Genomic DNA, 21,618 nt, shown 5'->3' with positions numbered 1-21,618 from the left:
TGGACGGACACAAAAGAGACTTCTAGCATTACTTGGTTTTCATAAGTTGTTTTTTGCTTTTTGATTGCGACGTGACGTAATTTTAAGTGATTTGTGAGTATGCACACCCATGGGTTGTATTTGAAGACATGAAAATGTATGTTTTTATGTCAGCAACAGAAGCCCAAGCTCATGGAATTGTTGATGTTGTAGCGATAGAATAAAAAATAGCAGAGATTTTGCGTAAATACGCAATTTTAAATTTTAGGGGAAAATACACTTTACCTCTTAAAATATACATTCTTTTTCATTTTGGCATCCAATGTTCAAAAAGTAACGATTGACTCCTATAATGTATCAAACTGTGGTAAAAATGGCAATTCATTAATTTTTTTTTCCCAATTTGTCCCTGAAAATAAAAACAAAAAACAAAAATAGATAAGCAGGTGGCTTAGCCAACCACCTCCCCCTGGCCCAAATGGGAGTGGCTACCTACACCCATTTGGCCACATCAGGCCGAATTACACCTACGGGCTTTGGGTTTGCCACCCCTAGGCTGACCGAAATGGGGGTGGCTCGACCACTCTCATAGGGGGTGGCTCCATCACCACTATTTTTTTTTTTTTTGTTTTTCTTATATTTTTCCCTATGGGCAATTTGGAAAAAAAATTGACGGAGAGTTTTTTTGCCACGTACAATTAGATACATTAGGGGGTCGATTATCATTTTTTGAACGTTGAACGTCAAATCGAAAAAATGGTGTATACTTTTGGGTGGGGGAAAGTGTATTTTTCCAATATTGTGCGGCCACCCTTTGAACAGTGAGATGGTTTGGGAGGCCATTTCCAACATTGGAATTGGAACCATCCTATTGGAGATGGTCGTACGAGCTACTCTTATTGCTGGGGTAAGGGACTTACTGTGCCACCTCATTTTTAAAAAATATTTTTGTATTCTTTAATAAAGTAAAAAACTATTTTTTTTTTTAACATGTAGTATGTGGCGTGATGAAACTGTTTATGTGATATTATTTTTGTTAATATTATGTAAGTAGTTTTGAACCAAAGAAGTAAAATGAAAAAAAATTAATAAACTATTTAAACATCAAGGAAGGAAATTGTAGTCTAGTTAACCAAATTTTTAGAAAAAGAAAAAAAGAAGAGAAAAATACAATTTAGCTTTCCCAAACTACTATTATTTATCCGGATGGCCTTCCAAACTATCAAGGCTTGAGCTCTGGCTGTCTAAACTACAAAAACCTTTGAAAAATGTTCATTTTGGCGAAATATCCCATCATACCCCTGCGATGTGTCTTTTTTCAATTAAAAAATTTAAAAAAAATAAAAAAGGAAAAAATTAGAAAAAAATAAAAAAAATAAAAACTAAAAAAAAACTAAAATTTATTTTTTATTTTTCTATTTTTAAAAAAATACTGCAAATGACGATCAAGTCTATCATTGTTGTGGAAGACTTTGTTCGGTTTCTGACGGAAAAATCAACAGTCGTGAGCTTGTTCATTGATCTTCATATCCATTTTCCTCTTTGTGGTTTTTTTTTTTTAAAAAAAATAATAAAAAATAAAAAATAAGAAATAAAATAAAATTTTATTTATATTTATAATTTTAATTTTTTTGAATTATTTATTTTTTTAATTTTTTTTAATTGAAAAAATGAAACGGGGCAGGGGTATTACAGAGATATTTCTCTAAAAGGGGCATTTTTCAAAAGTTTTGGTAGTTTTGGGGGTCAGACTGCAAGCCTCGGTAGTTTGGGGGCCATCCGAAAAAATGGTGATAATTTATAGAGTTAAATTGTATTTTTTTTTTAAAAAAAAAGAAAAAAAAAAAAGAGAAAAGAAATAAGGAGAGATGCGGTCTCTGTAGAAAGCCCTGGTGGGCGGCGTGGGCCTTTTCCAACGTCTCCCGCCTCTTGATGTTCAGTGTCCGCTTCAGCAAACCTCCATTGGGAGTTGGGACGCTGTCACTCTTCACCCTACTCGCGGACACAGCTCTCCTCCAGAATCGCTCACTGGTACCTTCCAATTACCAGAGCTTCTCCGATTTTCTTTCTATGTTTCTGCGGAAAAGAACTTTTAAATGCGCTCAAAGACAAAAGTTTCATTTGAAAGTGCTTCTGTGGGAAAGGATTGGAGGGTGCATTTGTTTTTGAAGCTGAGATAGGATAACAGACTGCTTTGAGTAGAAAAATGAGGTAATGTACTTCATTATTTATAAGCATGGGAGATTATGGGCATTATTTGCAATGGCACCATCTTCTTGCAGGTTTAATAAATCTCTCCTCTCTAAAGTATCAAAATTTTGTTCTCGACCAAAGCATGAATTAGCGGGAAAATTGTTGGAGGAAGTACCAAGAATCTCAGGCCGATCAAAAATTCTCAATAAGGTAGATGTTTGTTTATACATATTGGGGAACTCTCTATTTTTTGACCATCATAATTGTATTTTACATGCATTTTTCTGAGAAACGGAAGTTTTACTCAATCATTTGATCATATGAAGCATGCTGTTGCTTTTTTTTTTTTTTTTTTTTACTGAAAAAGGAAACTGGAGGATCATCTTCCCATATGTTGCCATATAACTTCAATATGAATGTTTTACTGTTGAATATACGCTTTCATAAAAATGAAGCTGCTTAGTTTTAGTGCAATGTACTGTCTTTTCCGATTACTAATCTTTGAACAAAAATTGAGATGGAAGACAGTTTAATCAGGATTATCTGTGACTATGTGTTGATTGTGGGATTCAGCCAAGTCGTAGAGTAGGTTTGGATTAAGTCAGAGATAGTAGTATAGCACCATTACGAAGTAATGTTGAGATTATCAATAGTACAATGCATCTCCATGGTAATGGGTGCTATGTAAATTCAGTGGACAGAGGAACTCTTGTTGTCTTTGGAGTGGTGCTAGAATCAGTTTATTCAAAATAGATGTGATTTTTCTAAGTAATGTCTAAACATGCATACTAATTCATGCTGTGTTAATCCATAAACAAATTAACTTTTTAATATTCACTGCTGATGAAGCGATCACCAAAATTATTTGTTTTGGGTCTAATTTATATCCATTCTCCCATGCTTCTGAACGTGAGAAGCATGGGAGAATGGATTTGATTCAAAAAAAGTGTTTTCATGCCTTTGAATTAATAGTTAGAAATATTTGCATGAACGGGGGGTAGTGAAATGTGTTGAGATGTTATTAGCAAGCTTTGATATATTGTTGATATGTCAAATAAAATTTGATTAAAACTAAGTTACCTGGATCTTATCGCTCAGGTGATATCTATGTATCTCATGTCAATTTTCAGGATCTTATCTCAACATATATGCAATTCCTTATGCATATCATGTAAAGTTTCAAAATCATGGTAAATGCAGTTATTTTGTCCATTGGTGGGACAATGCAAATTTAGAAGATTTGACATTGTTGATATTTGACATTTGCAGGGAGATGTCTGTGGATCTTCCGGGAACCGGAAAATTCACGACTACGGAAGTAGGACAGTTATCACCCCCGGGAGCAAGGGTAAAGGTGAGTACATAGTTCATGTAGTCCCCATTAGCTCTAAATGTCTGGTTGATCTTGCCATCCTGACCCACCTGTGTGGCGTGACTTTACCAGGAAAGGACATGTTGGGGCCCGATGTTACTTACCGGACTGTGCCATTGAAGGTCCATCCAGAGACGATATTCGCTCCTGTCAAGAGCACGAATGGGGTGGTACAATGTTCTGCCTCACCATATATAGTTTAGTTCTCATTTCATGTGATTGCATCTCCTTATGCAGATCAGTTCATCTAAGTTCATGTTAATTGGCTGTTTGAATTGCTTTTGCTGATATGCCTCAATGAGCTTTTCCAGTTCATTGGCTTCATGATTCAGTCATCGTTTCAGTTTTACCTGGGGGCTTACAAAACTATTTAGGAATGATGGGGGTTCTGACTTCATGTTTGGAAAACACAATTTTACATCGGATTTGGGAAGCACAACTGAAATCGTCCTTTCGAAACACAACTTCAGTGGAAATTGTGTTTGGAAATCACCATTTCAGGTGACGTGGTGTTGTTAAAGCATGGCTTCATCTGAATAGTTTTGAAACTACTACTTTTTAAAATACGTTAGTAAAAATACTTTTTTTTTTTTTTTTTTTTTTTTTTTTTTTTTTTTGTTTTTTGTTTTTTTTTTCAGAAAAGCTGGTTTTAGCTGATTCTTGACTATATTTATCCAGCTATTTGCCAAGGTATGGATAATTGGTTTCACATGATATCTTTGGTATGTCTCACATATTCAATGATTTTTCATTCCTATTATTGCACGTCCTTATGCACGTTGTAGTCATCTAGCATTTCTTTTGTTGATTTTGGTTATTCAAATGGTTTTTGCTGAATTCCCCCTTTGAGTTTTTCCAGGTTATTGGTTTGATATTTAAGCTGTCATCTTTTTCACCTTGAGCATATCCACCTGATCTGGCTGTTGGCTAGGGTTTGTGAAAATTTATTCCACCCACTGTTTTTGGTGATGTTTCACTCTGGTGTTTGTCAATGGGTTATATGTCATTATGTCATATACAATTATGGCATTCTCTTTACCTATGTCTTTTGTTTGCCACTCTCTGAGGGAGGGTTGGGAATTCTGAATCTGCTAGTGTTCAATCGTGCTCTCTAGGTAAATGGCTTTGGCGCTATATGCATGAGAGAGAGGTTTGGTGGAGAGTGATGGTGGACTCAAAATTTGGCAGTTCGTGGGGTGTGTGGTGTTCTATTGAGCATTTGAGCCATTTGGACTCTGGAGCGTTTGGGATGGGGGTTATGGAAGAATATTAGGAGGGGTTGGAGGATATTTTAGTGTCGCACTAGATTTGAGGCAGGAGATGGCTCCAAGATTACGTTTTGGCATGGTCAGTGGTGTGGGGATGTGGCCCATGAGGAAACCTTTCCAAATTTATTTGGTATTGCTTGCGCAAATGATGCCTTTATTGCGGCTCACTTGGAGTTTTTTGGTGGTTTCAATAAGTGGAATGCGAGCTTTACTAGAACGGCTCATGATTGAGAGGTGGATGACTATGCCTCTTTCTTTAGAGTTTTGTATTCAACTAGTGTGAGACGAGGATGTAAAGATAAGCTTTGGTGGGTCCCCTCCAAAAGAGGGTTGTTTATGGTGTCGTGAGATGACTTGATTTCTTCAAGTCAAGTCACGTGGGCCTCAAAGCTTTATTTCCCTCTTTGTCGAATGAGTTTTCTATTCCAATTTGGAGTGCTCTTCCAAACCGACTTGGACTTGGTGTGTTGTCCTACTCCAACCAGTATTAGATCTTACTAGCCGACAATGAGCCCTTATAAAGGGAACATCAATTCAGCCTTTCAAAAGCAGCACAACAACAACGAGAGCAGTGCAATCTCACTAGTGTTTATCACATCTATAACGCCAATTGGTGTAGAGAATTTAGAGAAGTATTTCTTTTTTGCCATTTATTCCTTTTTGTGTGGGAGTGAGATTTGGGTGTATTAGGGCTTTGGGCTTTGAGTGGTTTTCTCCCTATTACTTTTGTACTTCATCTTTTGATAGTGAATTTCCTCCGGTTGTCTCCGCATATTGATATAGGCTTGTTAAGCCGAACAACATAAATCTTGGTGTCCTATGTGGGGTTTATTTTCTATTATGCCCTTTTCTGCTTCTTTAGGGATCCTATATTTATTTTGTCACAACATAAGGTTAGATCCTTCTATTGCTCCTTGGTTTGTAATGCAGGCTACCGCTTTCCTTGGAAGAGTGTTTGGTAGACTAAGGCTCCGTTGAGGGCGGCATTTTTCGCTTGGTCGGTTGCTCTAGGTAAGATCCTTACCATGGGTAATTTCAGGAAGCGACACGTCATCTTGGTGGATAAATGCTGCATGTGTAAGAGGAGTGGAGAGTCCGTAGACCATCTTCTTCTTCTTCATTGTGATGTGGCTTACACAATTTAGATTGCCTTTTTCAGTTGTTTTGGACTGTCTTGGATTATGTCTAGACGTGTAGTCGACCTGTATGCTCGTTGGTGGACTATTGACAGTATGTGGAGTGCTGCTGTGTGGAAGATGGTATCTACATTCTACGTGTCTGTTATTGTGTTTATGGAAGGAAATGAATGACATAACTTTTGAGGTCCGTGAGAGGACATTAGAGGAGATTAGTCATTATTTTTCAAAACTTTGTATCTTTGGACAGCTGTTTATGTTTCTCCCTTGACGATTAGTTATAATGATTTTTTTTTTTTTTCCTCTTTCTAGTTAGGTGCTTTTTCTTGTATACTTTTGCGCCTTACGCTTTCAATGATGTGTCCATTACTTATTAAAAAAAAAAAATTCAGTTGTTTGTTGGAGGTTCGACTCCCTCGGAGCAAGCCAAGTCCATTTCCTTACAACTATTTTCCTTCAAATTATAATCCATAATTAAGTTTTACAACTTCTTCATCGAGAAGGAGGAGAAGCACCATTAGGCTATATCTAAGACATTGAGCCTCCATGGGGAAACAGAATAGCCACTATCCATTGGGAATTATGATGAATCTTGTAGAGGAACGCTTAGTAAAATGGCATGCTTGGGCTCTTTTGAGTTTTTGAACTGTTAAATTTATATGTTTGCATTTGATTGAATTATTCTTTTTTAGTGAAGCAATTTAGAATGGGCTTAGTAAAGAATGTGATGACTGTTTGTTTCACCCAATGTACCCGTAGCTTTTGGAATTCTATAACTGTTTCCCAAGTCAACTCTTTATATGCTGCAATTTGTTTTGTTGTAGGTATCTGTTCTGATAGATTATGATGATCTTCATGATTTAGTTGATAATGAAAGCGCTAAAAAGCGATCTTGTATGAATCTTAAAGGTGCAAAGGATGAATTTGACGACTCCTTAGCATATAAAAGGTTTCCATCCATCATTCTTGGTAGTTCTCCTCAGGTTGAATTGTATGATGAGACTGCATGTTGCTCTGAATTGAGTAGGGTTTTAGCTACCCAAAATTGTGAAGGATTTCTTCCTAATTCCATTGGTGCCAAGCTGGTTCAAGAGGGTTCTAGGGAAACAGGGCCTTCTGTGTCTCCTGTGCTTCTGAGTGTAACACCTTCCCCACTAAAAGAAGATTCTTATGAGACTTTATCTTTTCAGCCTGTTGCTTTAGAAACTATAGAAAAATCAAATTCTTCAGTCACTGTAAAGGAATCTTCTATCAAAGTGGGGCCTGAATCACTGCTAAATTCTGCCCCCATTGAGTTATTTCTTGACAGATCTATCAATTGCATACCTGGATTAAGTAAGAGGCACTGTCGTCAGCTGGAAAATTGTGGCTTTCACACGGTGAGAGATAATGTAAATAGCAAAGTCCTTTTAGGTTTTTATATTTCACAAGAAGGCATGTGTTGACATTGTTCCTTTTTTTTTTTTTTTTTTTCCATGTAGTTGCGGGAATTGCTATATCATTTTCCTCGAACTTATGCTGATTTACAGAATGCGCAGACTGCAATTGATGACAGACAATACCTGATTTGCATTGGGAAAATCTTATCTTCAAGGTAGCTATTCCTTTCTCCCGAAATAATTGAATTGTATTTCTTGTTCGTCTCTCTTTGGGGAAGTAATTGTATTTCTTGCAAGATGTTCAGCTGATTAGACCTTTTTTAACTTGGTCTTTGAGATATTTTAATCAATGTTGTCGTAGGCGCTTCAGGTGCCTACCTTGACACTTAGGCTGTGTGAGGTGTTGGCAAATCGCATTGATCTACTCCATGTGAGCTAAATTGTGTTAAGGCACTCACATAGACTCCTAATCAAAGAAATGCCATGATACTAGCATGTAACTTATGCGATGTACAATTTTTTGTCACACTTTCAAATTTTGATTAATTTTTGTTTTTTTTAGAATGTGATTGGTTGTGCCTATAGATAACAAAATTTTTCTTTAAAACTATGTTTTCCATTATCTTTCAATTTTTTTTTTTTTTTTTAAAGTATTTAAAACAAATCTGATCTACCAAATTCCTCGAGGGAAAGTTAGGAACATAAACAATAGCCCAATCCAGAAGAGATCTCATAAGGAAGGATTTAAGAAGAAGCATATTGGTCTCGCTATCCTCAAAGAGCTGACGATTCCTTTCTCTTCAAATGCTCCACATTAAGAGGGCGGGAATAACTTTCCAGATAGCTTCTTTGGAATGTCCCCGCCTAAGAAATTTCCAACAATGGAGAAGCTGAAGAATGTTTTTTTTGATAGGTAATAAACAGAATATTATTAAAAAAAAAAAAAAAAAAGGGAAAGGAAACACCCGAAAAACCCAAAAAAAGAAATTTACATCAAACCCCCATCTTCTTGCCCCTGTCCCGACTAGATCCCATACCCCTAGCATCAAAATTGATAGAACATTCTAGATTCTTGACCTCTCTTATCCCCTTTTTCCTTTTTCTCTCCTTATCATTCTTAGGAGGGGATTCAAAGTCAAAGCGCTCATCCTCGATCAAAGCCAAAAAATCTAGAAATCCCTTCTGATCAGATCCCACGAACGAAACCCCCATCGTGCGAAAACACGACTTGCTATCTTCCACAACCCTGGGGTAAACAACAACACTATCCTTTGGAACAACCCCTTTAGAAGAATCCTCCACCTCAACGCTACCAGACGGCAAACCAGGATCCAGGGGGCGCCCAACAACACTTCCTTTAGAATCAACCCCCTTTGAAGATTCCCCCACCTCAACGACCCTAGACGATAAACCAGTAAACTGGGGGTACCCAACCACAAAGGGGACTGGACTTGGCCAATGAGAAAACAAAACCCACTGACCACAGGGAAAGGAAGCCGAAACCCCAGGAAGACCCAAGAGATCAACCCCACCAAAACTCCTTCCCAAGGCAGAAACATCCGCAAGCATCCCTGCCTGCCGACGGAGAGACGAAGTACGATACAACGAATTACCAGAAGGCGCACTAAGAGCAACGCCTACGTGGTCACGCCTAGCACCGATAGACGAGTCACCAATCTCCCCAAGCTGAAGAACCTCAACGCCCGACCTCACCCCAGCTGACGGAAGAACCCCTGCCTGCCGAAAGACGAGCCCAGATTCGAAAGAGCTTGAAACTAAAGAAGGCCGCACCCCAGAAGGAATAACACTCAGAAACACCGGCGGACGCAACACCAGCGCCGGAAGAGAGGAAGGGACGGCATCCTCAATGACAGTCTCGACCACAGGACCGAGCACCCGAACACTGGATCTAGCCCCGGAAAGAGACAGAACCAGATCCACCCCAGGATCTGCCGCCGACGTCATGACCGGCCGAAGGGCGCTCCCATGGATCTCCATCGGACGCTGAAGACACCCCTGACCCGAGCCCCGCCCCGAAATTGCACCATCAGCTGGAGACAGCTTACGGCCCTAAACATCGACCGAATTGGCAAATGGCTTAAACTTTGCCCCAGCCCGAAACCCTTTAACAACAGACTTTGCCCTCTTAAGCACCCGACCCGCCACAAAACCCACCCTACGTTTAAGCCCAAGAGCAGACTTATAACCCAACTTTTTCGGCAAGCCACAGGCCCAAACCAGCGCCTTGGAGAACTGACCCAGGATTTCAAACACCTTCTCGAACACTCCAACCATTCCCTCCCCTTGCAGAGAAACGTCACCCTCAACGGCTGAAATCCTGGACACGCCAGCCTGCCTATAGACACAACCTCGAAATCTGGACTGGTCTTCTGCACGAAGGTTCAATCCCGAAACGCCGACCGGTTGCTCCTCTTGAACGGAGCAATCACTCACCTGACAGACCGCCCCCATCTCCATTCCCCGCAGCTGCGTTTTCTCCACTTCGCGCCCGCCCGGCAGAGGCCAATCACCATTCATCTTTGTCTCAACCCTAGATCCTGAGACAGTAGCTGCTGAACTCACCACCGCCGCAAACGACAGACGTCCTGATCCTATCCCCAATCTACCGCCCGACGGCAAAACACCAGAATAAGAACGACCGCCATAAGACGAAGGCCCACACGTGATTTCCAGAAAATCCAACATTTTGCTCAGCTCCCCAGAAACACGGCTCCACCCTCTCCCGTCCCGCCCTTCTGGAAAAAGGATGCGCCCTCTCCGACCTCCGTCGAAAACTTCCACCTCCAAGAACCGCCTAGACCTGTTTTCACCTCTCCGAGTGATGGTCGCCTTTGATCCCTCCCTAAAGGATCTAACGAAATCCTCGATCCCAGCATTACCCAAAATCTCTTCCACCCTCGACAATAACCAAGCAGTGCAACTCAACCCGAGAACAGCATAACCTGAAAACCCTTTTCTTTTTTCCTCCACCCGAAGCTCGGCAGACCCTGCTTCCACCGAGAACCGGAAGGACTTAGCCTCCACATAGAACCGGCTCTCCATAAGGCTGAAGCCGACACCCCTACAGGGGCGACATCCCTACCAAACAGCCAGTACAATGTAATACCTTTTAACCGCGCGAGCGAGAGAGAGGAATCGTTGTCACCTTCAACCGAGCGTAGAAAAGAGGGACACGGGCAGGCCGAGCGAGCGAGAGAGAGAGAGACACCAAACCTGCATTGAAAATAAGATAACAAAACCATAAACAACATTTCTTTTGATAATTGAAACTTGCAAAAGCAAAACAAGAGACCCCAAAGTTGTTAAGAACTAAGTGCCAGATGTCAGCGACATACTGGCAATCAAGGAGAGAGAATTAATAGTTTCCTCATCCTTCTTATTGAGGCAAACACCGGTTAATCAGTTGAAACTTCCGCCTTCTGAGATTGTCCACCATGAGGATTCTACCCAAAGTCGTTGCCCATAAGAAGCAATGCGAAGAGGGGCCTTCGCCTTCCAAATGCTTTTCCAATGGAAAGAACTATGCTCACTTGATTGTAACATAGTATAGTAGCTTGTCACTGCAAAACCATGGCAGCTCGAAGGAGTCCACACCAGACTATCCATTACTCCTAGAAGGGGATTCACGGAGTATAAAAGAGTAAGAAAAGAATCCAGAGATTCAATTTTCCATTCATGAGCCGCTCGAATGAAGCTAAGATTCCAAAGGGTGTGGGGACTGGAGAGATCCATGTAATCTGACACCAAAGCCTCCTTGTTACGTGCTAAGGAATAGAATTATGGGAAAGAACTCTTTAGGGCACTATCACTGCACCAAATATCATGCCAGAAGCGAATGCAGAGACCATCCCCAACCTTATAAACAAAATTGGAAAAAGCTCTCCAATTTTTCCTAATATACCTCCAGAGACTCACCCCATAAGTACTTTGTGCTTCCTTTAAACACCACCCTCCTCTTCGGATCCCGTACTTCGACACAAGCACCTGCCTCCATAAAGAATCTTGTTCATTCCTGAATCTCCAAAGCCACAGAGCAGGGTTTTGTTAAACATAATAAGATTTTTGAAACCCAACCCCCCTCTCGCAATTGGAGAACAAACAGTCTTCCAGTTTACCAAATGCAACTTGTGGTTCCCGCCTGGGTTGTCCCACAGAAAATCCCTCGAAAAACGCTCAATTCTACTGGCAATGCCAGCTGGTAAAGGGTAGAGAGATAAAAAATAAGTGAGAATACTAGAAAGCATACTCTTGATGAGAGTAAGATTCCCCCCCTTGGACAAGTAAATCTTCTTCCAACTCGCCATTTTCTCAACCACCCCATCCCAAATGGATTTAGATTTGAAGGGTACACCTAAAGGAAGACCCAAGTAATGCAACCGAAGAGAAGAGATATTACAACAAATAATACTAGCCAGCTCCTCAATGTGCGGGACCTCCCCCACTGCGACTAACTTGGATTTTTGAAAGTTAACCTTTAAACCTGAAATGGCTTCAAAACACATGAGAATGTGATCCAAATTTTGGATTTGATCAACGTCAGCATCACATACGTCGGCTCGACATGGGGAGGGTGACAGGTTAGTGTGGAATCCCTCTAAAAAAGGTTTATTTGAGGTGAGATCCTTCTATAAAGAGCTTATTAGGAAAGTTGGCCCTGTTGTCCCGTGTTTCCCTTGGAAGAATATTTGGCGTTTTAAGGCTCTAACTAGGGTGGCCTTCTTCGTTTGGTCAGCTACTTTGGGCAAAATATTGACGCATGATAACTTACGTAAGAGGAAAGTGATAGTAATTGAGTGGTGTTGTTTATGTAAGAAGAGTGGGGAGTCTATTGATCACTTGTTGCTTCACTGCGAGGTCGCCCAGGCTCTTTGGAGCTATGTCCTTATTTTATTTGGGGTTGAGTGGGTTATGCCACGTACGGTGTTGGAGTTGCTGAATAGTTGGGGGGCGGCGCTTGGGGGTGGACATGCTATAGAGGCTTGGCGGTTAGCTCCTTTATGCTTGCTGTGGTGTATTTGGAGGGAGTGGAATGCTAGGCTGTTTGAAGATGTAGAGACATCCATGGTGGAGCTACGGAAGCGGTTGCTCAATACTTTATATTTTTGGATAGCGCCCCATCATTGTTTGAGCTCTTTTACTTATGTTGAATTTTTAAATTTATTCTCTGTTCGTTCCTGTTAGGGGTTCTCTTGTATACTTCCCGTGTATAAGGGTTGCGCCCCTTTGCGCTTTTTTATATTATTGCAATTACTTATAAAAAAAAAAAGCATCACACATAATAACTGTATCATCTGCGAACAACATACGGGAAATATCCATGGGGGAATTGTTGAGATTGTCTACTCGGAAGCTAGGAAAAAAGCCCCCATCCATCTCTCTGGAAAGCATCCTATTGAAGGCATCCATGACTAAGACAGAGAAGAGGAGAGAGAGGGTCCCCTTGGCAAAGTCCTCAAGAGCTACCAAAGAAGCCATGCGGGCTGCCGTTGATCAGGATCGAGAAGCGAGCCGTGGAAATACATGCAGAAATCCACTTCCTCCATTTAGAGCCAAAACCTATACGCCTCAAAATATAGTAAAGGAAGTCCCAATTAACATGGTCAAAATCGATTGTTGATTCTAGGGTCATATACATATTTGTCAAAACCTAGAGAATAAATGGTAACAAAAATTAAGAAAGCAGAAAGAAAGAACCATTGCAGATCTAAAATAAGAACCATTTATTTGAACTTTCCCATAGTTTATATATAGGTGAATCATATATTCTTAAGGATGGATTTCTATGACCTAATGCTTAATGTTTTTTAAGGAGAAAAGGACATTGATGATCTCAAACAAATTGCAGATTTGATTTTATGCAACAGTGCAAGCTTGTCGAAACTTTAGGAGGAACAAAACGTTCTAAGTCGTAAACAATGTGACTTTTGAAGTTGTCCCACACCGAAGAGGAACAAAACTTTTCCTCACCTCTTACATCTATAAAATGGGCTCTTGTGGCTCTTGTACATCGTGTCTTTCTTGTTGGCTTGTGCTGACTAATGAGACCAAGCAAAATATTGATTGTTTCGAATTTATGATGTTATTTTTGTCAGTTGTGTCAGTATGAGCTGACTGATGAGAATTGAGAAAAAATAATTCTTTGTAATTAATGTTTTTAAATATAAATCAATGAAGTTTTATTGAGCATTTTTAATACTCACGATTTTGTTTTTAGTTCAAAATTTTCAAAACTCCAATCGAGCTTGGCTTGTTAAGCTAGTCGATTTCGAGCCAAGCTCGAACTTGACTAGACTTTTAACAAGCCAAATTCGAACATTCCTTTAGAACTCGGCTTGAGCTCGAGCCGAGTTCGATCTCCTATATTATGTATGCGAGCCGAGTTCAGTAGTCTCAAGCTGGGCTCAAATACAGCTCTACTTGGTGGTGTATTTGGCAGAGTAAGGCACCTTTTTTTTTTCCCCCCACTTGGAAGGCCGCTTTAAGTAAGATTCTCTCTTTGGATAACGTAAGGAAGCGGCATATCATTGTGATTGATTGGTGTTGTTTGTGTAAGAAGAGTGTAGAAACTGTCGGCCATCTTTTACTCCATTGCGAGATAGCTAGTGCTTTATGAAACTCTATTTTCGGATTGTTCGGATTAGCGTGGGTCGTGCCTTGTAGAGTGAGAGATCTCTTCGCTTGTTGGAGAGGGAAGTTTGGTAGCCCTGTTGAGTGAAGCTCTCTAGAAGATGATTCCGCTGTGCTTGTTGTGGTGCATTTGGAAAGAAAGAAATGAACTAATCTTTGAAGATGGAAAAAATACGTTGGTGGAGTTAAATGCCTTTTTCTTTAACTCCATTTTCCATTGGATGGCTACCTATGATAATTTCCATATTTCTATCTTGCATAACTTTTTTTTTTTTTTTTTGATTAGATGTTTCTCCTGTATACGTACTTGGGTGCACCCTTTGGTTTTAATGAATTTCAATTACTTGTCAGATCTCATGAAGGCTTTTGTGATATCCTAGATTGAATTGAAGGTGTTGAATTGAGCAAGTGATAAATCCCACATCGGCTATCTACCAAGTAGAATTAGGCTATATAAGTAATTGCAGGGACCCATAGTAGTGACTAGTCCTTTTAGTGTATCGCACAAATGTGACTAATGCTTTCCTAGAATTTTGATAAACAGTATCGGAGCCAACCTAGTTCCCTTTAGGGTATCGCACAAATGTGACTAATGTATTCCCAGAATTATGATAAACAGTATCGGAGCCAACCTAGTAATATCATCTGATTTGTGGTGTTGCATATTTAATCTCAAGAGGAGCTGCGATCCCTCGAAAGCACTCCTAGTTCTTTTTCTTGATAAGTTCAAAAATTCCTATTTCTTGTAGTCCAAATGGTTTGTATTAACAGTATTATATACAATTAGGCTTTTCTCTATTTAAAACGACTTATGTATCTCCAATCAACATTGACATTTTTAAACTTTGAAAACTTACTTTTATTGTTCTTTTTGTTTTTTTCACTGTTCAATATGTTTGGATCATATGTTGTGTACGGAATTCTTGTTATCGGGTCTTATAAGATTAATTTACTAAACCTAGCTTTACAACATCAATGTTAAGATATGTAAACATTTTATGCTTTTTTGTCCTTATAGTGGTGGTAATTACTGTTGATAATCTTTAGGGAGATGAAAGTTTTTGTTTCAATATAGATGACACTTATCATTTTTCCTGCAGGGGAATCAGAAATAGCTGTTCTTTTTCATTTCTTGAGGTGGTTGTGGGCTGTGAGATTGCAGACAATCAATCAACTTCTGAGCATACAGTCGATGATATTGATAGTAAAGGAAAGAAGACAATTTATTTGCATCTGAAGAAATTTTTTCATGGTACTCGTTTTACATTTCAACCTTTTCTTAAAAGTCTTGAAGAGAAGCATAAAGAGGGAGAGATTGTTTGCGTTAGTGGTAAGGTGAGTTTTCTTGAGTTGCTTACTTTGTTCTTTGATGTGGTTGATTGGTCTTGCCATCAATTTCTGTTGTAGGGTTCTATAATTCAAGAGCCATACCTTGAAGAAAGACGAACCTTCTAATAATTCTTCATTAATGCTTCGTGGGAGACATTGTAGCCATTGTTTTAATAGTGGATATAACTGCTGTTTAATTCTTGTGGTTGACTTGAACTTCAGTCTCCTTGCTTAAGACTTGGTTTTCAAATTCTTCTACAGTTATATTGGCTTGTAACTTAACAATATATAAAAGAAAAGGCATACCTTCTGAGTTATTAGATTCTTCTAAAATTCCGCTTAATTTCAAACTATTTATGCTATATTTACATTGTTGGTTTGTTTAAATCTCTCAGAAAATATTCATATCAAACAAAAACAAAAATGCATATCAGTGTTGACAACAACTGTCATAGGTGTAGGGCTTGTTTGATAAGTAATTTTGTTGTGGAAGATTTGTGTATTGTGTAGTAAGAAGTGATTGATGTGATATAAAATTTGAGAATGTTTTATAGAAAAGTGAAAACGTTTTGTTTTGTAGTGGGTTTTTTTATTTGAATAATAATAAAAAATGATTGATGTGATATAAAAAATGTAAAAAAGTTAGAATTTTTTTTTGGGAGAAGTGAAAAAAAATAGAGGGAAAGTTTGAGTAGTTTGCCAAACTAGCCCGTAGGCTTTGCCTTCAACATTCTTGACAATTATTGGTTGTTATCAGGGATGATCCTAATGTAGAGATTGATAGTGCCATGCACAGATATCATGTTGATACTGATGGTTACTCTTGGAATATTTTGTTTGTTGAATCAGAAACAAGATTGAAGAAACAACATGGATAAATGTTGACTTGATTCTTATAAGATAACGGGAAATTTTTGACATTTTAAACATGAGCATGAATTCTTCATGAAGTGGGATTGATGCATACTTACCTCAGATGTTGAAACAGAATGGGCTAAGAAGTTCCAGTGAAAAACCATGAATGATGTTGTGGTGTAGACAAATTTTCCCAGAATTCTGGAAAGTGGTTTCTTAAATTCTAAGTTTTTCATTCTTGATTATTTTGGTAGCATCATTTATCAGAATATATATATATATATATATATTGGTAGCATCAAGCTAGTATTGGAAGAAGAGTAATGTTACTCTTCACACCCATTTATCACATCGGCTGACGTGGTGTGTTTTAAGTGGCTTTCCTTTTGTTTTTGTTTTTTAAGTGGCTGACATGGGAAGCCACTTAAAAGAAGCTATGTCAGCCAATGTGAAATAAGCGTAATAAATGGGTGTGAAAAGTAGCATTACTCTTAGAAGAAATTTATCCCTGAAAGACATTTTGCAAATAAAAAGAATACTACATGGTAAAACTTGTCTGAAACAGGGAACTGTTTTAAACAAATACCCTACAGGTTGGATGTCCAGTGTTCCCTTTGCTCAATTTTTTGGAGTGAGGGGGTTTTGTGATTTTCTAGCCTAATTGATTCTGGTTTCAAAGTATTGTTTTGTTTCTCATCTTTTTCTTCGAGTGTTTTTGATGTCGTCATCAAAGCATTACCCCATGCCAACCTGTTGCCACCTGAGCCAAGCATAGGTATCAGAATTAAATGCACAACGCAAGACAGAAGTGAAATATATCGATTGTTTGCATCACCTTAGGAATTTTGTTTAAGTGCCACCTTAAGAAAGTTTTGTTAGCATTAGAATACTGAACCTCTAAAAGGTAGGAAGTCTACCTTATATATGACCCATCAGTCCTGAGCATAAGTGGATCCTACCAATTTGTGACTATAAATATTGCTTTATTATTAATGTTCTTGGTTTATTCCTCTCTGGGGGTTTTGAAATTATAGTATATTGTATTACCATTTCTAGGTGAGATACTAATTTCTATCTTCCTTTTACATTCATCAATTCTGAGAGTTAACAGCTAATTTGAAATGTTCTGCTTCCAAACCAAAAGGCCAGAGGGAACTGAATAATTTGAAATGTTAGATTAATTATGAGGGATCGAGCTGTGGCAAAGGCAAAAGGAAGTAGTGTTGTTGTAAGTTTTGTTGGGTTATTTGGGTCCTTTGTTTGTTTGGGCTGTTTTGTGGGTGTTGGGTTCTTTTTAGTTCTTGTTTCTTTGTTTTTTTTTTTCTCTTGTTTGGTGTCCTGTTGTATACTTCTAGTGTACTTTAGGAGCGCCTTACGCTTTTTATAAAATGCGCTTACTTATCAAAAAAAAAAAAAGAAAGACAGCTAAAATACGCATGAGTTCCAGCTCTATGTGGGAAGAACATTTTACCTGTGAAGTTGTCACTTGTTCTTGTAGTGTAGGATGTGGTTACTGGATTGTGAATGGAAGAACCAAATGAGCATCAGCCAGCACACTGATACAATTGCTGATTGCGTTATAATTTTTTTGGATGTGGGCAAAGGGGAGGTATTATTGGATTTAAGCTACTTCCAAGATACATACAACTAGTTAAAAGTCCCCCTCTGGGTATAATATTATATTTTTAACTCAATTATGATTTTCTCTACTTGTAGTTTGTGTGTATACGTAAGACTTGTACTAGCACTCTACCCCCCAACCCACACACACAAAAAGAAAAGAAAAAAAAGAATTGTACTTAAATGTTGCCTTTTGATATAGGTGGGCACCATGCATACTAAGGATCACTTTGAAATGAGAGAGTACAATATTGATGCTCTTGAAGATCAAAAGGATTTATCTTTTTGTGCGAAAGAGAAGCCGTATCTCATATACCCTTCAAAAGGAGGCTTAAATCCAAACTTTCTTAGAGACATAATTGCAAGGTTGGTACTTCCTACCTTTTTATCATTCTAATGTATCACAACCAGACCCTTTGGCAGGGTCTACTACTTTGGTATCTAATTTCCCCCCCTTTTCAGATATATGCTATTAGGCTATGAAACTAGCACTTCATGGTCTCCTCTTTTGCAGTTATGTGTTTTGATTAGACACTCTTATCTTGGATAACTTAGTTTTGTGAAGCAAAATTGTTTAGTGTGATGGTTTTCATCTTTTTCTATTTGTTAGGATGGTGATGGGAGCTTGGTTTCTTTTAGACAATTTCAATGGAAGGTTGCTTCTTTTGGAATGTTAGGAAGAAGTTTCTCTCAAGCCTAATGGAACAATTTCATGAATATTTACTTTTAAAAAAAAGGTTCTATTGAAAGTGATTTTGATCAGCAAACTTTGGAAATTTTAGCTAAATATGAGGAACCATTCTAGGCCTTTGAAGAGGCAGTAACCTCCTTTGAGGTGTAATTTAACTGAGCATGATCAAATGATATACAAAGTTGAAATTGACTTCAGTTGCTGATTAGATGTCTTGGTCTTTTGCTATTAAATGTATTTTTTTTAGATACATGTGTGCATCTGACATTTTCTCCTTGGCATGGAATTTAATCCTTTTGGATAGCTGATCCTTTTAATATTAGTATTGTTTGGAGATCCCAATTTGGTGATGCAATATATTCTTACAACCGAAAATTTTTGGTTGGTCTAATTGGATGCTTGACTTCAATTTAGTTATTTAGCTGTAATGGTATTCCTTGTTTATTCAATGGGAGCTAAACTTTTTTCATTGTTTTCTTAAAGAATAGAGTTGGTTGGTTTTCTGTTTGTAAGCATGCCTTTCCACCAATATATAAAATAATTATTTTGATTTTTTCTAGAGCCTTACGGTCCTTGCCTGTCAATATTGATCCTATACCGAAAGATGTGACTCAGGGCTTCGGACTATTAAGCCTTCGCAATGTAAGTGTCTTTACTTCTAATTGTTTCATCGATGCATACTTATTTATTCATAAGTGACTTAGGGATCATTCACTTGTTTGATTACACATAATAGAAAGTATCTGTTTCTTGCCTCTGCTTTCAATTCTTAGATTAACACAATACATTTGTGGCAAAACATAATTTAATCTTGTTGGAAATAATTTTTTTCGGCATTTCTTTTCCAAGAATGATTATGGATTATGGTAAAATCCATCTTCACCCCCGTGTGATGCAATTCGATTGACACCATATGAGTTTCCAATTTTTCATGTCATATCCTGTGTAGTATCCAATTGTTCTAATCAACTACTTCCTATTCAACTTCCACCGCAAGGTATTCTCCCGTATTACATTCTTAGGGTGGTAACCCACAAAGGTTCAAGCTCGGTAGCTTTCTTTGAAAACTTTACTATGATGGTACTTCGGTACTACCTACAACACCTTGTGGCATTGTTATACCGCAACATCATTTTACCATACATTGTACCCTTTCACTTCCATGCATACACATAGCCCCTTCTTATGACTTATGTGGACACACTCCCATACATGTGCATTTCATTGAGGAAGCATATCATGGTTGTAGTTTGTTTTGAATTGTTAGGCAGGGTGGGGCACAGTAGCGCTCAAGGAATTGACAACTCGAGGTAAGCGCACCAGAGCTGAGGAGGCACCTTCAGAACTGCATATAGTCAAGCCACCTTCACTTTCACCCGCAGCCACATCGACTTCATCTATGACCGAGCAGGGTAATAGATTCAGGAACTCGATTGCTCGGGGTAAGTACCAGTTACTCCGTAAACATCACATATTGGGGGAGCACAGGATCAATTTCAACGACCTCGTAGAGTTTTGTCCCATTGTTCATGAGGCGATAGATGTACAAGGATGGGAACCGCTAGTAGCTTGTGCAGTTCTTGCTTGCCTAGATATTTTTTGGGAATTATATGTGAATATGTACGAGGTACACGAAGACTCCTTCAAGACGTACCTTAGGGGCAAGGATTTATACATTGATGCAGAGGTCATCAATACTTTCTACGGGGTTCCTCATTTCCCAGATTCTCCTTATCCCTACACGGTTGGCACTGTTCCATCATGGACGGACTTGTGTTCATGCTTTTCAAATGATGCGCACCCAGAGTGGAATGACTCCGCATACCACATCGGGTATTTGTCCAAGGGAAGGAGAATGTTAAGTCAGATCATGACTCAAAACTTGTGGCCAATTTCTTGCTATGCCTTGATCAGTTACCCGAGAGCGTGTCTTTTATATGCCCTGTGCAACTTCATACCCGTGGACTTCAGAAAGCTAGTTGTGGGGGCTATGCAGGAAGTGCATTACGTGACAATACCCGAGTACTCAATTCCTTGTGCCGGACTGCTTACCCTATTCATTGCCAGCTCGCAGGTGCATCCGGAGCCCGGTGAACTCTTGGTAGCACCGATGCGCCCCTTTGACAAGGTGACAATGCATAGCAGCTCTGCGAACATCATACCCTCGCCACTGGATGTGCCCAACGATATAGACGAGACCTAGATGACTGACCCCAAAGAGGCATCATCTTCCTAGTAGAGCGGCGACCACCTTGCACACATGGATAGGTGTAGGGAGCAGAAAGAGTAGTTCTTCATTGCATAGATGAGACAACTCAAGGAACATATGGAGCAGTTCTTCGCTGCACAGATGGGATAGCTCAGGGAGCAAGTGGACGAGTGGTTGGACCGAGTAGACACACGAGAGGATCATATCGAGCAACTCGTCAAGGAGCAGTCTGCTACATTTACCGTTGCGCGAAGGAAATTAGCTGATGGTATGATGCAGGACCATTAAATTTTAGAGAAGCTTCAGCGAGTGGTGTCAGGATTATGGAAGACGGGAGTTGAGGAGGACGTTGTCGAGGATGTAGATGATGACGAGCCATGACCTTGGATGAGGTATCGAGTGACGTGACTTTCTATGGGTCAGGATTTTTTGGGGCTGATGACTCAGTTTAGGATCCGTATTTCTTGTTTGGTTTACTTGTGTGCACGAGCGCAAATTTTGTTGTGTATGTTTGATTATCTATGGATGATTGCGTTTGTGACTCATCATGGATGATGATACTTTGTTCTCTTTCTTTTAGTTGACGCATTTGTGTATTATCTATGATGTGTGGTTTGCATGACTTCTCAGCATCTAGAAGTGTCAGAGAGAAAGGGAGAAGAGAGAAACAGTAAGAAGAGCTAAAACTTAGGGTTTATTCCAATCCTAAAGGAAGAAATCTACTCCTGCAATCATTTTCTCAAGGTAAAACTCACATACCTTGCAATCCCATTGCCTTTTTTCTGTAATCCTTCTTTACACACGTTTGGTTGATTAGATCGTGTTTCAAGAATGGGTTGGGTTGTTTTAAAAGAAAATGTGTTATTTCATGTGATGATTTCAAAAGAAAGTTGTTATTTTATGTGTTTTTTTTAAAAGAAATGTCTACGATTTTATGTG

General features: G+C 39.1%; 1 protein-coding gene across 4 annotated transcripts in view; it reads left to right on the top strand.

The window, feature by feature from the left end:
• Positions 1 to 1,880: 1,880 nt before the first annotated feature.
• LOC133858679 (ATP-dependent DNA helicase homolog RECG, chloroplastic-like) overlaps positions 1,881 to 21,618 on the top strand; it is a 35,398-nt gene continuing 15,660 nt past the window's right edge. Inside the window, exons 1-9 of one of the 4 annotated variants that reach the window (XM_062294150.1) lie at positions 1,881 to 2,190; positions 2,314 to 2,382; positions 3,442 to 3,526; positions 3,617 to 3,714; positions 6,773 to 7,339; positions 7,430 to 7,542; positions 15,076 to 15,310; positions 17,982 to 18,145; positions 19,031 to 19,112. In XM_062294150.1, coding sequence (XP_062150134.1) covers positions 3,625 to 3,714; positions 6,773 to 7,339; positions 7,430 to 7,542; positions 15,076 to 15,310; positions 17,982 to 18,145; positions 19,031 to 19,112 — 1,251 coding nt within the window. In that variant the 5' untranslated portion in view covers positions 1,881 to 2,190; positions 2,314 to 2,382; positions 3,442 to 3,526; positions 3,617 to 3,624. Of the gene's footprint in view, positions 2,191 to 2,261; positions 2,383 to 3,441; positions 3,527 to 3,616; positions 3,715 to 6,772; positions 7,340 to 7,429; positions 7,543 to 15,075; positions 15,311 to 17,981; positions 18,146 to 19,030; positions 19,113 to 21,618 lie in introns of all 4 variants that reach the window. The other 3 variants (XM_062294152.1, XM_062294148.1, XM_062294149.1) reach the window with 3 other exon arrangements.

This window comes from Alnus glutinosa, chromosome 1 (genome assembly GCF_958979055.1).
Source record: "Alnus glutinosa chromosome 1, dhAlnGlut1.1, whole genome shotgun sequence".
Taxonomy (NCBI): Eukaryota; Viridiplantae; Streptophyta; class Magnoliopsida; order Fagales; family Betulaceae; genus Alnus; species Alnus glutinosa.
This window is presented reverse-complemented; position numbering and strand designations above follow the sequence as displayed.